Source organism: Pelmatolapia mariae, linkage group LG16_19 (assembly GCF_036321145.2).
Source record: "Pelmatolapia mariae isolate MD_Pm_ZW linkage group LG16_19, Pm_UMD_F_2, whole genome shotgun sequence".
Classification (NCBI taxonomy): domain Eukaryota; kingdom Metazoa; phylum Chordata; class Actinopteri; order Cichliformes; family Cichlidae; genus Pelmatolapia; species Pelmatolapia mariae.
The window spans coordinates 58,392,045-58,407,543 of NC_086241.1; the positions used below are offsets into that span (position 1 = coordinate 58,392,045).

General features: G+C 39.9%; 1 protein-coding gene across 1 annotated transcript; it reads right to left on the bottom strand.

Moving 5' to 3' along the window:
• LOC134644791 (polypyrimidine tract-binding protein 1-like) lies at window positions 1-14,590 on the bottom strand. The gene is made up of 16 exons (XM_063497863.1): window positions 14,531-14,590; window positions 13,702-13,755; window positions 13,413-13,443; window positions 10,023-10,083; window positions 9,683-9,855; window positions 9,137-9,283; window positions 8,704-8,877; window positions 8,368-8,478; window positions 7,999-8,176; window positions 7,807-7,884; window positions 7,481-7,638; window positions 6,008-6,041; window positions 4,837-4,929; window positions 4,338-4,554; window positions 4,029-4,106; window positions 1-3,737 (listed from the first exon to the last, which is right to left on the bottom strand). The coding sequence occupies exons 1-16, from the start codon at window positions 14,536-14,538 to the stop codon at window positions 3,605-3,607; spliced, it is 1,728 nt and encodes a 575-aa protein (XP_063353933.1). The 5' UTR covers window positions 14,539-14,590; the 3' UTR covers window positions 1-3,604.
• Window positions 14,591-15,499: the final 909 nt, after the last annotated feature.

A 15,499-nucleotide genomic window follows, 5' to 3' on the forward strand; every position in this document is an offset into this window, starting at 1 on the left:
TGAAAGAAAGAACAAACTAAAGATTTATTGAAGGCAGCAGAAGATGCAAGAGACAAGATCAGAATGGCAAGGGGGGAGTGGGGCACATACAGAGACACTTCTGTGTTCATATAGGTTTAATGTCTTTGTGTTACAAAAGTTTTTTTTCCTGTTTTACAGCTCAGGAGAGCTTAATAGGTCTGTGCTGTTTTATCAAAATATACATGTTTTGAACGTATGTGGATATAGTCCAAATGATTTTGTGGTACAAAAACATGAATATATACAACCATCAACCCCCTTCATACAATACCCCCACCCCCAGCCCCCATATAAAAAAAGAAAAAAGAAAAGTAAAAGCTTTTAACAAAATTGAAAGGCATACAATTTTTCTACACAACATCACAGCTAGGACTGCGGTTCAATTAAGTATTCATTCTAAGTGATCTCTACCAAAGTAGGCTCTTTGTAAAGTCAATCAAACAAAAGGGGTACAATATACAGTATATGTTGTTAATCAAAAGACAATTTAAATTAATGTGACTTTTTCCAAGGCATCTGAGGAATAGAAATTGGAACTGCCTCGTATTTGTTGTAACGTAACGTGGGGGTGAAAGACGAGACAAAAAAAACTCCTAAGAAATCAGAACGCTACAAAACAGCAGGGGTAGAACATACTTTGGTCCTTAACAGCAATAACCGTCTGCAGCTACATGAAGCTTTGTTAAATCATGCATAAGAATCTTACAAAAATAGAGAGAGCACATCTGTATCTGGTCCAAGACAACAGTGGTCAAGGCTGTGGAAACTGGTGCTTGAGGCACACAGGAATGTGACAACGTGTAAGACTTCAGCGTGGTGGATCTATTGTTGAGAAAAAAAGTGCACTAAACACACCTGACTGTGGCATAAGTGTACACAGACAGGGTACTGGGTGAGGACTCTCTCACCCTGCAATTCTGGTATCATAAATTTAAGGAAAAAAAAAATAGATATACTGGGGTTTCAAACACCATTCAAGACTGTTATTACCATCAATTGACAAGTGAGTCAGAGCTGCCCTCTCACAGGTACGATTACCTGAATATAACGGGGTAAAGGCATCTTTGTAGACAGGCTAAGATACAAACACCTGAATGAGAGGTAAACAAAATCAACTAATCGTGCCTGTTTCAGCCTTAAATTAAAAACTTAAGGAGTCAAGGCACTGAGATAGTAATTAAACCCAGCCACTACAAATAGCTATCAGTTAAGCTTAGAAGTGATACAAGTAAATTTTAACATTTAAAAGAAGAGATAAATGAATATATAGGTGTCCACATATATTTATATATATATATGAACGTAATGTGGTTAAATGAGGCTCCAAACAACTGTCCTGAGGACTAGGTGATAGGAGACTGTAAGACAAAAAGGCTGAATACAGCTCTACACCTGCAACGATACACCTAACAGAGCTACATCACCTAGCAAGGATATTAAGCATCTAACTGACTTACATTCATAGTTTCTAGATACATATAATGGGGCTATATGCATACAGAGATAAACATTTGTTGTTGTTTTTTTTAAACAAGAAACAGAAGATTAAATGAGCCACTCTTCCCCATTTTAACAATGCTGGTACAAACCAAAGGACAAAAAAATAAAAATAAAAATTGAGAGCCATATATTACCAAATTAAGCCAGAGCAAATCTGTCTGGAACAAATTCAAAGTAAGGCACAAGACTGTAGAGAGAAAGCCAGCGAAAGAATGCATTCAACCAGACCTCTTTCATAGCAGTGACTTTGTTATGAAATAGGAGGGTGTTGTTAATCACATTAACTGTGGCTCTGCACTTAAACCTTCATTAATATCATTAGTAACACTTGTATTTACTTCCATTTCACATTAAAACAGCTGCTGTGAAACAGGACTATTGAATAACTTTTGATAGTGGTATGGATCCCCAGAAGTAAATAGGTGGAAAGTCACACAGTAAAATAAAAGTGGATGCTGGGAAATAAGTTTTATGTTCTCCGAGTCAAAACTAAATCCTTTGTCTCAAACCGTTTCTCACTGGCCAAACAGGTTCTAAGTGGCATTTCAAAAAGGCAAACACACACACACGTATCTCAACACAACTACTGTAATAAAAAGGAATGCTGAAGTGTGTCTGGTGCGGATACAATTCATCCACATAAGCATACATCTGTGGCAGAGGGTGTTTAAGTGATTTGGTCTTAAAAGGACAGTTCAACAGCTGCCTCTACTTTACCTCCAATTTTAAAAAAAGAAAAAAAAGAAAATACAAACATGTTTCATTGTAGAATGTTGCCTCTTTCCCAGGACCCCATATGCAAACTTATGGTGGGGGAAAAAAAATTATTAAATGTTAGACTGGATTTGATCCCGACCTCCTAATAAAGCTTTTATCAAGTTTTAAATGAATTGTTTCATTTGCAAGAATGCATGCGTTTCCATTGTTACAAGAGCTAGCAAGTGTAACAAAGCTTAAAGGACAACACGATAAGCCCTTTTCAGACACGCAATCCCTTCCAATAATCTGACGGCATCCAAAGGTGTCGGGTTTGTGTTAAATGAACACCCTAGCCACTTAACCCACAAAAGCTGTGACAGCATTCTTACTAGGTTGGACCTTATGTAAGACTTTCAACACACGAGCGCGTGCAGTCACAGCATTATCACTGTGCATGTCTCTAGTACATTGTTAGATGCACAGCTCACTAGAGAATGTCTTAAACAGCAATAATGTAGATAGTAACATTTTGCATATTTGAAACATCTGTGAGAGATCTCTGAGCCTCTCTGGGAGGAGCGGTGTACAGTCCTATGATCAGCATTGTGCAACAAACACACACCCTGCTCTTAGTGACAATGGCAGAAAGAATATTCCAAAGTGCGGTTACACCTCGCTGGCATTGTTACTGACAGTACTTGTTCATACAAGTCTTTTGCAGGTATTGTGGCTCTCTCCGTCATTGTTGTGGATTTGTGAGAACGAACGCTAGAGTTTAAGCAAGTCTCTAAATGACAGAATGCTGTCAGATAAACAGATAAATTAAATGGGCAATGTTTAGTAACTCATGAAAGGATGCCAGTGTTCAAATTCAGGAGCTTTTCTTTTAAGGATAATGCAGAAGAATAGATGCTTTTCATAACAGGCATTCTGAGTTGTCACAGTGGGGAAGCAAATGTATAATAATGATTACTGTGAAACAGCTTGTATTAAAAATAGGACCTACATAAGTGGAGCCCTCATTAATACATCCCTGCTTTCCCCACTTTGAAAAGTCAATAGATCTACGGAAGTCATCTACCAGTTTATGTCAGTCATTTTTCTACACTTTAATTTAAAAAGCTTTGAATCAACTTAAGACTTTACAACATAAACCAACAAAAAATGAAGTTGTTCCCCCCCGATTTTCTTAAGCTTAGAAGAGAATCACAATGAATAAACAATGTTGAACCTATTAATGACGGTGAATGATTTGTTGTGAAAGGAGCAACATTCATCAAAGAAACAGCTATAAATAGGTAATGGTGGCCATTTCCACTGAAGGCAACCTCGAGAGTGGTAGCATTCAGATGGCAACAGACTTGGAGGATGAAAGGAAAGGCACTCAGATGGTGGACTTGGAGAAGGACACTCGAAGATGGTGGTTTTCCCCCAGATCGTGGTTGTGGAACTCGATGAGGGACTCTATTGCCTCCTCGACTGAGCCCATCTGAATCAGAGCCATCTTGCGATCTTTTCTGTTTAAGGAAAAAGGAAAAAAAATAAATACATTTTTTTGAACAATTTGTTCTCAAAGTGTAAGATCCAGCCCACTTGTGTGTGGGTGTTTTCACCATTTGCTTTGTGGTACTCTAAAAACTAGGTTTAGTTCATGTGTCTAGCAGACTAAAAAGGCCAACACTTTACAGCAGCTCTTGGTTAAATTGCCTGCTTTAAATTAAGGTTGTAGAGTGTTCTGAAGAAAGAAGAACTCAGCCGCAAAAAACAAACAATTTGAGAAAATTGGGTTTAAATGGACTAAAACTTACTGAAAGAACTTGAAGGCCTTGACTGTTGCTCCTGAGCTGGCAAATAGCCTCCTGAGATCATCCTCCACCACAGAAGGCCTGAAAGCAAAACAGCAGAGAAGAAGTTAAAAAGCTTTGTAGGTTCATGTTTGTTTACTAAGCTGCAAGTTTCTGTTTCTGAAGTTGTAAAACAACAAGGCATGATTAAATATAAAAACCACCCCCTCCTCCACATACTTAGAAATAATGTCACGAACACCTGAAGGAACAAGCTTAGTGTGCAAAAGGTTGCTGGGTTAGAGTAGAAATGACGCTAAGGTTAACACTCACGGTATGTTGGAGAGGTGGAGTGTTGCAGAGGGTGGAAAAATGTTGGAGTAGTTTTTGGAGCCAGGCTTCTTAAAACGGTGCAGTGGAGAGTTGCTGAAATCCTTTGTGAGGCCCTGGTCCTCGTGGCCTTCTCTGGGAAGCTGCACTGTTGTGTGTTTTGACAACGTCACACGCATGGCCCTGCCATGAAGACGCTGGCCATTCAGGTGGCTCATAGCTGAAAAACATAAGTCACATAAACATGGTTTTAACACACTATTTTCAAGTTGTCTATCAAATTTGTTAGCACATTCTCCATCACTTAATTTAGCTCTAAACAGCCACAACAATAAGCAGATAATCAGCCATCTATCACAGGAGGAGCTGAATTACCCTTCTAAGCAAAGGCTCGAAACAATGCACAGTATAATAACGTGAGGAGGAAAAAAAGAAAAAAAAAAGATGAAAGTGATAGATCAAAGACAGAAAATTGTGTTTTGTAGGGCTGCAGCGTCTCTACCTAGTTGAGCCTGTGTGCCATCAGACATCTGGATTAGAGCATTCTCCTTTTTATTGAACAGGATCTTCACTCTCATCACATCGCCATACACACCTAAGGAGGAAGGGGAAAAGCATCACAATGCAAGTCCAGCAAATGCTACACACATCATGCCTAAACCAGGAGCCACACAGTCAATCACAGCAACAACAACAATTTAAACCATCAAATCAGATATAAATATTCACACTAAGCCTAAGGAAACTGTGTGATTGAAGTTACCGTTAGGCTATTCTATAATCTTTATGTTCAATTCTGCATGGGTGTCCTGTAACCATTCCTACATAAGCCCTCTTAAAACTAACTACACATAGATGCTAAAATGCCTTAAGAGGGGAGAAATCGTGATTTGAAGACAAAAATCAAAGATTAGTAAAATGAGTAGTAGTGATCAATTTGATTGCTCTACTGTGAAGATAGAGTTGATTACTTCCCCAAACTTGAGGGTCTAAACAGAGACATGCAGAAATAAACTAAACATGCACATACCTACATTTGAATTACTGAGAAAAACTGCAAGAGAATAAAATGGTGACATAATCCTGAGATTATGTCAACCCATAATCACAAAAAAAGCAGCAGCATTTCATCATTCTAGTGCTGCAGAGAGAGAGAGAGAATCACTGAAAAATCAGCATGTAAAAATGAAATTTGACCACTTTTTATGGCTAAATTTGGCTGGTGCAGAACCAATAAAGGTTTGACTTTTATCCTCTTCTTTATGGTGATGCTTTAAAATTTAGATCAGCCTCCTGCCTCATTGCCGAACAAAATCATTCCCACATTTCTATTTAGCGGGGCAATATTTACATTGAAGGGCTTTGCTCTTTGAAGATGGAAAAAGTGCAAATGTTTTTTGCCCATGGACAAGTATCATAGCTTTTAAAAATTAAATGAAATGCTGCAGCTTTATGTGGCGTTCTCACCATACTTTTCTCACACAAACCCACAACAACCAAAACAGGTCATACAAACCCTCAAACAGACACCCCCACCCACCATAGCCCTGTACTCTGATGATGAGCCATCAGTGGTTAAAAATAAATAAAAGCCAACAACATGAGACAAGACATGCCCACCTTGCCAGGTAACAGTAGTAATAAAAAAAGGAGATGAAAGGATGATAACGTACCGAAAAGAATAAAGAGGCAGTGTGGCGTAACGCTCTTTAGAGACAGCAGGAGGGAGCAGCGGGGCAGGGGGCCAAAAAGGGGAGAGGGAACAGGGGACAGGGGAAAAGAGACGGAGCGGAGTGGAGGACAGTGGAGTGGAGTCGGGACATGTCCGCAGGCCACAGGCAGCGAGGTCCACAGGAAGGCCACAGTACCATGGAGGAAGGAGAGGCATGAGGGACGAAGAGAATGAAGAGAGGAGGAGGATTTGAATAGCATAAGAGGATGAAGAGAAATGTGAGGATGGGGGGGAAAGAAAGATGATGGAGAGGTAGATCATGGCAAAAAAATAAAATAAAATAAAATGAAAATCAGGGTGTCAAAGAGGTGCCAATGTAGTGTATGTGTTTTCAATTTGTGGTGGTGGTGGGGGATTTCCAAATTAGGGATAATGGTAAGGGGAAGGAAAAAGGGTTGGGTGGATGGAAGGAGGTGGTTACAGTAGTAATAACAGAGGAGTGACAGGAGGAGAGAGGGAACAATTGGTCATGGGGCGTGCAGTCAGTTGGCAAGATTTAAAGTGAGGGGTTTAAAAAACAAACCAAAAAAAAACCAAAAAGAAGGATTAGGGGGACAGAAAGGAGAGAGAGAAAAGGAAGTAAAAAAAAACAAAACAAGGTCAGTATACACAAAGAAATGTAGTGCTTCAGACAGTAGAACTGGCTAAATTAAAATGCACTGTCACTATGGGAACACTAGGAGAAAGAGAAGAGAAAAAAAGATTAACAATGAAATACAGGAAAAAGGCAGAGACAATATGTACTTTTAAATTAAATGTCATGTTTGTTTAGATTACGTAGAGAATGATATAAAACATAAAATTCTGAGCATCAATTTTAATAATTCTCGAAGAACTTAAACAGAATCCTTAAATAACCAAACTAAGTGTATTGACTACATTAACTACAGTAAATGTAATGAGCTTAAAGACTACTTGTATATTTATACACTATTAACGAGAATAATGTACATGATGTGTTGCTTTAAAAACAAGACCAAAAAAGTAATATTGTCTCCCCAACAACTCAAGAATGATTTTAACTAATGGACAAAAATGAAGATATGAAATGGTAAGTTTTCTTTAAAGAAAACACAAAAAAAAGAAGTTAGTTTTTTGAATAAACTTAAAATTCACAGTGAGCAAAGTGGCAGGGCAGAAACGCAGCAGGTTTGGTCAAACACAGAGAGGTCCTGAAAGGGAAGAGGTTTTGACTTAATGACCCCCTTGTAATTAAAAATAGTGGTAAGGGTAGTTCCTCGTGCAATCACGTGAAGTGGTAAGACACGAGGCGTAAAAACATTCGTTTCATTTGATCAAGTGGATCCACAAGCCAAAGTGTAAACAAAAGGCAATATAACTGTTGAATGAAGCTCAGCACTGAACTAAAACAAAAGCAAAGGTAGTAGAGCTGTTTAATAGCATGTGTACTGACCTCAGGGTTCAGATTGCTGACCAACAAGACATTGTGGCCCCCAGCGGCAGCAAGCCCTGACAGGCCGAGCCGGCTAGCGGCCGCTGCTGCCGCCGCCATGCCAGTGGGGCCCACACCGAGGGATGCCAAGGCACTAGGAATACCGGGTACTGAGAGACCTAAGAGCAGTAAACCACAAATTACTCTCAACTCAATGCACTCCGTAGATAAAAACCTGAGAAATCACTTAATCATGAAGATTATCTGCTATATGTACGTCCGAATAAACTACTGAAAGACAGACATTCGAATTAGAATAGCAGGAAATATATTTTTTTTGTACTGACCTGCCTGTTGAATAGCAAAGGTTGGGGGGAAGGCATGAGCGCCACCATAGGGAGAGGCTGAGATTATACCTGGTGCAGCTATAACAAGATATAGAAGAAAGATTTTTTTTTTTTATATATATAAATTAAAAGAATGACAGTGAAGTAAATCCTGCGAATTCTAATTCAAAAACGAATGGACTACATTCTTACCAAACGCTGCTGCCATGGTCTGGTGGTCAATGGAGGGCTGTGAATCTGCAGTCGGAAGGTCTGGTCGGGTGTAGTCCCTGCTCTTGTCGTTGTTATACTTGACATTGAGGCTGGTAAGCTTGGAGAAGCTGATTCTCAGAGTACAGCAAGCATTGTAGATGTTTTGCCCATCCAGAGACTAAAGAAAACAGCGTTCTGTTAAACTTGAGATAACATATCTGGTGTGTTTTTACAGTGGCGAGTTTAACTAGTGACGTCTGAGCAACTGTTCCCAAAGTGTACAAACTGCCCTATAATGATATTGCTTTGTTTCAAAATGTCCTAATCTTAGTCCCATGTTGACAAAAAAAGTAAGTGAACCAATCGTACCATCTTGGCATGCTGTGCTGTCATGGCATCAGCATACTGGATGAGAGCCTGGAACTGGTTGTTCTTGGTAAAAGTGATGATCTTCAGCACTGTACCAAATTTAGAGAAAATCTGCAGGAGAGACACGATTATAAAGGTCATAATTTTAACACACCTAAAATAAATAAGAATTTGAGAACTGCAAAATAGCTTTACACTTTAGTACTAGACAATGAGTGGTCAAATCAGTAGCTATACATCTAAGATTTGAGGGATGTTTTTTTTGGGTGGGGCATGCCCAGACTAGTTACTTAAAACATCTCTGACCAGTCAAAAACCTGCAGTAGCTGCCTTTACCTGGTGGAGTACATCCAGGGTAACAGGATAGAAGAGGTTTTCTACTATGACCCTGAGCACAGGGCTTTGGGCTGCCGCTGCTCCAGCCATGCTACCAGCATCAGCAGAAATGGCCACACTTCCCATTCCTCCTCCATGAAGGGCATTAACTGCCTGCAGAGCTGCCTGGGCACGCTAAGGAGAAACAGAAATACTTCTCAACATCAGTAGTGAAAGGATAGTACCACTGAGTGAATGTGTGCAGCATAATGTTGTAAAACAAAACGATATTTTTAACAAATGTAAGTTATTCAATATGCATTTTTTCAGTACGGAGCCAAAACTTGAATCCCAGCATCAAGCAATAAATAAAACAGCTGATGAAGCCTCAAATGCAAACCATTAAAATAAATATAAAGTGCACAGATCTGTGCCGCTGCTGTGAAACCCTTACCACTTGGTTTGGGGAGTTGTCCGTCTTGAGCTCTTTGTGGGTCGAGTACTGCATGTAAATGGGGTGGTTTCTGATGACAGGGGTAACAGAGGAGTAGTAGCTCACCATCGTCTGTGCACACTCCTCGCTGTTCAGTTCCAAGAATGCCTGGAACATAAACATACTTATTTTGTTTATCCCATCACATACAACAAAGGTGACACCCTAATGCAACAAATTTAACATTCTTATCAATTCTTTTTGTCTGTTATTAACCATTATAAATAACACAATTAACATGGTTACAGTATTACTGGTTATAGAACTACTTCAAACAGAAAACAGGTGTTTCATGATCTGCTGTATTCCTCCAGGAAATCTTAACATCAAGCAGTGTCTATCTACCAACAAAGTCACAAGGATGTAACAAAAGGGTCATTGTTATAATTTTAGGTCAGGACAGAAGGATAGAAAGCTGATCCCTCGGCTCAGGCCTGGGAAAAAATAATTCAACCAAAACTGCAAGTCATACAGTTTGGTAAGGAGACAGGCAACTGTCTTTCCTACCTGGTTTTTCCCTTTCAGCATCAGCAGATTAGTGACCTTCCCAAAGGGCAGCCCCAGGCCAATAACTTCAGCCTCATTTATGTCGTTGGGCAGCTTGCGTACATGGACCACACGTGATGGAACACCAGGACTGCGGACGTCACCTTTGAATTTTTTGCTGTCGTTGCCATTGGCTGCAAGAGAAAACAGAAGCAGATACAATCAGGGAGGGAACAGAAGGCTCCGGTTCTTCCTGAATAATGGATTGATCACCATGGTAACACAAACACGTCAAGCACTTCAGTTAAAAAAAAAAAAAAAAAAAAAAAAAGGGATTCACCCCTCCATGGCAACCCCCTACCTGAGTTCATGATATAGGGTCCGTTGGATATGCAGGAAGAAAAGAGTTCGTCGGATCCCCTCTGCAGAAGGAAAGGAAACAATGGTTCACTTCAGTGCGTTCACCCAATGAAGGCACAGCTTGGCAGGTGGAGAGCACGGTTCTCACATTACTAAGCCATTGTGTGATAAAGCAGGAAGTAATCTGATAACCAAAAGAGAACTGAGCAAACACACTTGAGAAGAACTCCACCTTCCTCACTAGGAGGAATCCAGTGAACTATCATGTCAGCAGGAATATCTGACTTCCCATTCCATTAAACGCCTTTTACAGTATTGCCAAACCTCAAGCCACTGTAACAATAGGCCATATTTTTTTTGAGACAATGTGCAATAAAACACAATTATGCATAGCACATTTAAGGTGGAACAGGTAGTTTTCAGCTTGAAGGACAATATTCAGTCAGGTTTTGGCCAAATAGCTGTCGGTGAGTACATCCCATCTTCTCATATAATTCATCAGGAGCAGGGATAACACACTGAAGCCCTTTGGATCGCAAGACAAGATGGGGACACTTCCAGTCCACACTAGACTACTGTCTGCCTTTTACAGACTCCCTCTCTAGTACATAAAAAGTGCTGTTTCAGGGCTGTTCACATGGTTGTGTGTTTGTGGCTGAGTGAGATGAAGTATTGCAGTCACAAGAAGTGGCTCAGCAGCATAAGCTCTACAACACTCTACAATGAAGGTCCTGTTCAGGCTGAGACTAGGGGCATTGTTACGCAGCAGCACACACATATGTAGCCCGGGGGACTCTCTGGGAGTTGAAGAGCCCCGCAGCACTTTAACAACAACCAGTCATGCAAGTTTGCTAGCATTCTTCTTCACCTTGTGAATCTAAATAGAGGGTGGGGTCAGGTAAGCCTGCATACAAAAACTTATGAGAGACAACATTTGGTCATGCCTCCAAACAGTAGAACAACACTGCAGTAAGACAGTACTACAAGCAGTGGTATAAATACTCTGGCTTCTACACAGCCTGACAGAACTGATCAGTCTAAAATATAAATGAGTAATGGGTTAGTGTACTGTTTAGACTTATGATCCAAAAGTTAGAAATATTAATAATAATAACAAATAAAAAAAATAAAATAAACAAGACAACACTGATTACAATGAACAGATGAGAATGGTGTGTTCCAATTTGTGGGAAGAAAATGGTCCCGATAATTCGGCCAACAGCAGATGCAAACCATGAGAAATGAAGGAAGTGGCTCCAGCCTGACTCGCTGGTTGTGGGCGGGCAGCGGCACACTTATCACTCAGCAGACTGGTTCCAAACAGGAAGAGCAGCAAGATGAGGCCTGCTTCCAGAGTTTCGCTAAACTTCCTCTGGGGAGACTGTAGGTTACTGTTAAATGTCGACTCCCTCCTCCTTCTTCCTCATTCTAATAATAACAACTGCAGAGCTAAGACAGTCCACGGTGCAGAGCAGGAGCATCAAGTCACTCACAAAATGGAGACTTGTGTTACAATTGAGCATTTAAACGGGATGTGTCAGAGTGCTTGCTAAGCCTATAGAAGAAAAACAGACCTGACCACGCATTTGCTTGTGAAGTCCAACACAGCCCAAATAAATATGTATCAACGTGTTCACTTCCTTTGTTTGCTTAGGATGTGGACAGGATAACAATAATCTTCAGAGTGATGACACACTGCTGGCAAACACACCAAAACTTCAGCTTCCTTTCACTGACAACGGCAATACTTTGAACTCTATTTTTAAAAGTTAACATGTAGCAGAAGCAATTTCTCTGTCCCATTCACCAAGTTAAACCTGGTTTGCATTGCATCAGCAAAAGAGGGAAAGGGACACATACTCTCCAACTCTACTGCAGCACATGGGGAAGGGAAAGAAAAAACAAACAAACCCCATTTTCATCTTGCAAGGAAACTAAACCTGAGGTGATTTATTTGTATGTGCCCTGCCTTTTGCAAACAACCTTATTTAGGGTTATAGGGGGTTGGCTGGTGTATTCTCTCAGGAAAAGTACAAAGGAGAGAAGCACAGGTATAGGCATGTTTGTTCACTGTGATCAGCCTTCACACTTGGAGGGGGCAGGGAGCTGTGCCTCGCCAGGGGGCTGGAGGGGGGAGATTGGAATGTGACCGCGGAATGCCAGACACTCTGCCCAGACGGAATAATTACAGATTCCAGCAAGGCAGGGCTCCATAACTCAGCGTCATCATTACCGCAGCACTTCAAAATCCAGAAAACAGGAGTAGTTAAAAAGAAGAAACAATCTCATCTGGAGTTAAACCCTCACTATTAAGCAGCAATCATGAAATCGTGTATTAGTGCACATGGTGAAAAGAAACAGGCATTACTGAAATGAATAGAGGGGGTGGGGTGTGTCCCATGTATTGGGGGTGTGTATCGGAGTGCTTGTTCAAACAGTGTAAAGACCTTTGGCCGGGAGGATGGTTGCGGGAGGATGGCTACAGATCTAGGTTGAGCTCAATTAGTCCACCTACACCGAGCTGCTCCAGGCAATGTTACCAAGGATTACAGCAAAAACAGGAATTTTAACAACCAGCAGCATACTGAAGAAACGGTGTGTTTTTTTCCTGTCAAGTCTGCATGCACAAACATTCAGTTTCACAAGAATACAACAGCTCAGTGACTAATTTATAAGGTCCAATTCTTGCAAAGGATTTAACATTAGACAAGACTTTGTGGTTTTGTTAGAGCAATGATGGTTGCATAGCCCTGTAATTGAAACACAACTGAGCAACAACAAGAGTCAGGGCAGAATTCAGCTTTCCCAACATTCCAATAAGACCAACAGACTATTAAGGAACACACAAATAAACAACAGGAAGTTTCATTTCAACAGCCACACAGGCAAACGGAGACAGAACAGGAAAACATGAAAGCCCCACCTCTGAGAATCTATGCTAACATAATTATTGAATAATCCGCTTCCACCGTCTTTCTGTAACCTCTGTGCTGACCATTCAGCTCTATTTCATGAATGTTTAAAAAGCAAGTCAGTCTTCACCTGCAACTTCATTACACATGAGAAAAAGCTTTGGAAAGGTATTCTGTATTATGAAGGAGGCTTGCAAAGTGAGATACACTATGTGCCACCAGAGCTGGCTCAGTTCTTTTAAATTTTCACTGTATTCTGAAAAACACACCTTTGTACAAAATTACACATCTCTCTCTCACACACACACAAACCAAAGGTCACAACTATATATGTTACAAGACCATATTTGGAGTTAAAAACACTACATACTAATTTCAGCAAGTGGGAGTCATTACTTATGCTGTAGTAAAGGAGTGCAATACTGTAAAATAAAAAAGGAAATAAGCAACCAAGAGGAAGATGACTCAAAACTGCCTACCTTTGTGCCAGCTGATATGTCATGGACACTGCTGCAAAACAGAAAGAAAGTTCTCAGTAAGAAAATAAGGAAAACCATTCACAAACTATCCTTAAGTCATTGTTATCAATCCGGCATAACATTCAACTGCATCGAAAAAACAAAAAACACCAAACAGAAAAACACACACAATCCTACAATACTGTTAGCCCAAAAGGAAAACGACTTCCTTATTTAAAGCCATAAAGAGCAACAGGAACCCAAATGAGTCACACACAAAGACAACAAAACTATACAAAAATTTACTTACTCAATTTCAGGGACGTAGCCGGATCCCAGAGGGTACAAGTCAGCGTCTAGGCGGCTATAACGGTTTAAAAAGAGATGCAAGTAAACTTGTGAGTTAAAAAAAATGAAAAAGAAAAACACCTATAATGACAACTAGACGCCGGGGGCGAATGCAAAGCTGTCTATGAGCTACTTTCGAAGTCCTTCAAACTATCGACATCAGACGATCAAAAGAGAAGGACACGTTCGAACTAAACAATACGCTATCATGTATCCTACTGCGATTAGATAACTCGGTGTAGAAGTCCCTGATTCAATCAAATGTTAAGGCCAGACATCTTCAACATGGCCCTGGCGCTCCGCGAACAAATGAATGCGGAAATGAGACACGTTGCTTTAGCTAGCGCTCGAGTTCCCGTGAAACCAAGTTACAAAGGTACAGTTAGCCAAAAACTAATGTCCGTCGTAGCAAACAAGAGGCTATCATTGTCTTCCTTAAATAAAGGCAAATGTTCCTATCACAACTCAAATTAAGTTGCTCTTCCTTAGAGTTACTAACGTTTACTATAATTAAATAAATAAAATAAGTGCATTAAAACATTCACATTAGTATTGACTGTTAGCCAACGCTAGCGACGACTAGCAGCTGCTAGCTAGCTTACGCTCCTGCTAACTGTTGCATGTTTTGATGAAAAAAAACTGTTTGAAGTTAACTTTTCTTTTTAGACGGTTAGGCGAAGGCACTTCAAACATCACAATATGTCCATAAGCAACCGAAATAAGATAAGAAGTTACTCCGCGATCGGTTTGTCTTAAAAATATAAGTCTTAAGTGTGGCTCTTTTCACTTACCCGTCCATTGCACAAGAAAAAAACTGCAGGTCTGAAGCGAAGGTAGGGCGGCAGACTTGCTTGATTTTCTTACAAAATGGCTGAACACACGGAGGCGAGCCCTGATTAGTCCAGGCACTTCCAAGAGCTGAAAACGGGCGGTGACCTGAGCTGCGATTGGATAAGAAGGCTTTCATTTTGTGAAAAAACCAGGGCCGCGGCAAATTTCCAGTGCATCGTATCAGAGACTCTTTTAGGAATTAGGAGTTTGTTTTGGCTGCACCCAGATAAAAATAACAGCCAAACAAAAAAGTGTTTTAGTTGTACAAATCTACTCATACACAATTTCATCAAAAAAGTGTTTAATAATATACCCTAACAATCATACACACACTGCTGTTAACACACTGTTAACAACTTTATTAGGTTAACAAGTGTAAGGTTTATGGTGTCCTAAATTAATCGTCCTGTTAATTGCAATATCATTTTTATGTTTCTGTAATAGTCAGTCCACCAGTATGCAACCTTTTTCAATGCTAAAATATATTGATTTTTTATCCATTAATTTTCAAATGTACTGTTCTACAGAAAAGCAGAAAAATAGTAGTAAATATTTCAATTCAGATGCCAAATTACAGTTAATTACTTGCATGCCTAAGAAGAAATAATTGTTTAATTATTAGCATCCCTAAAAGAGCAGAAGGACAGCAGCAAAAGCAAAGAGACTACATTTTTGAGTCAATATTGAGCCCACTTTGAAGGAAAACAGTAACAGTTAAGTATAGATCTATTGTCGATATATAATGTGCAAAAGTAAAAGCAAAAAGGTGAAATCTCTCAGCTATATAGGTACTCTAATAAGTACCACACACACACACACACACACACACACACACACACACTAAGTTTAAAGTACCTAATCAGTGTATAAGTAAACAGAATTAGCTCTACTTTATTTAATTCATACAATATAGCAAATTGTCACAGTTG

Coding starts and splice junctions, on each gene's coding strand:
- LOC134644791 (XM_063497863.1), bottom strand. Junction 7,639..7,806: donor CTTTGCTATTCAACAGGCAG/GTCAGTACAAAA, acceptor TACTGCTCTTAG/GTCTCTCAGTACCCGGTATT. Junction 4,555..4,836: donor TGGCACACAGGCTCAACTAG/GTAGAGACGCTG, acceptor TATGTTTTTCAG/CTATGAGCCACCTGAATGGC.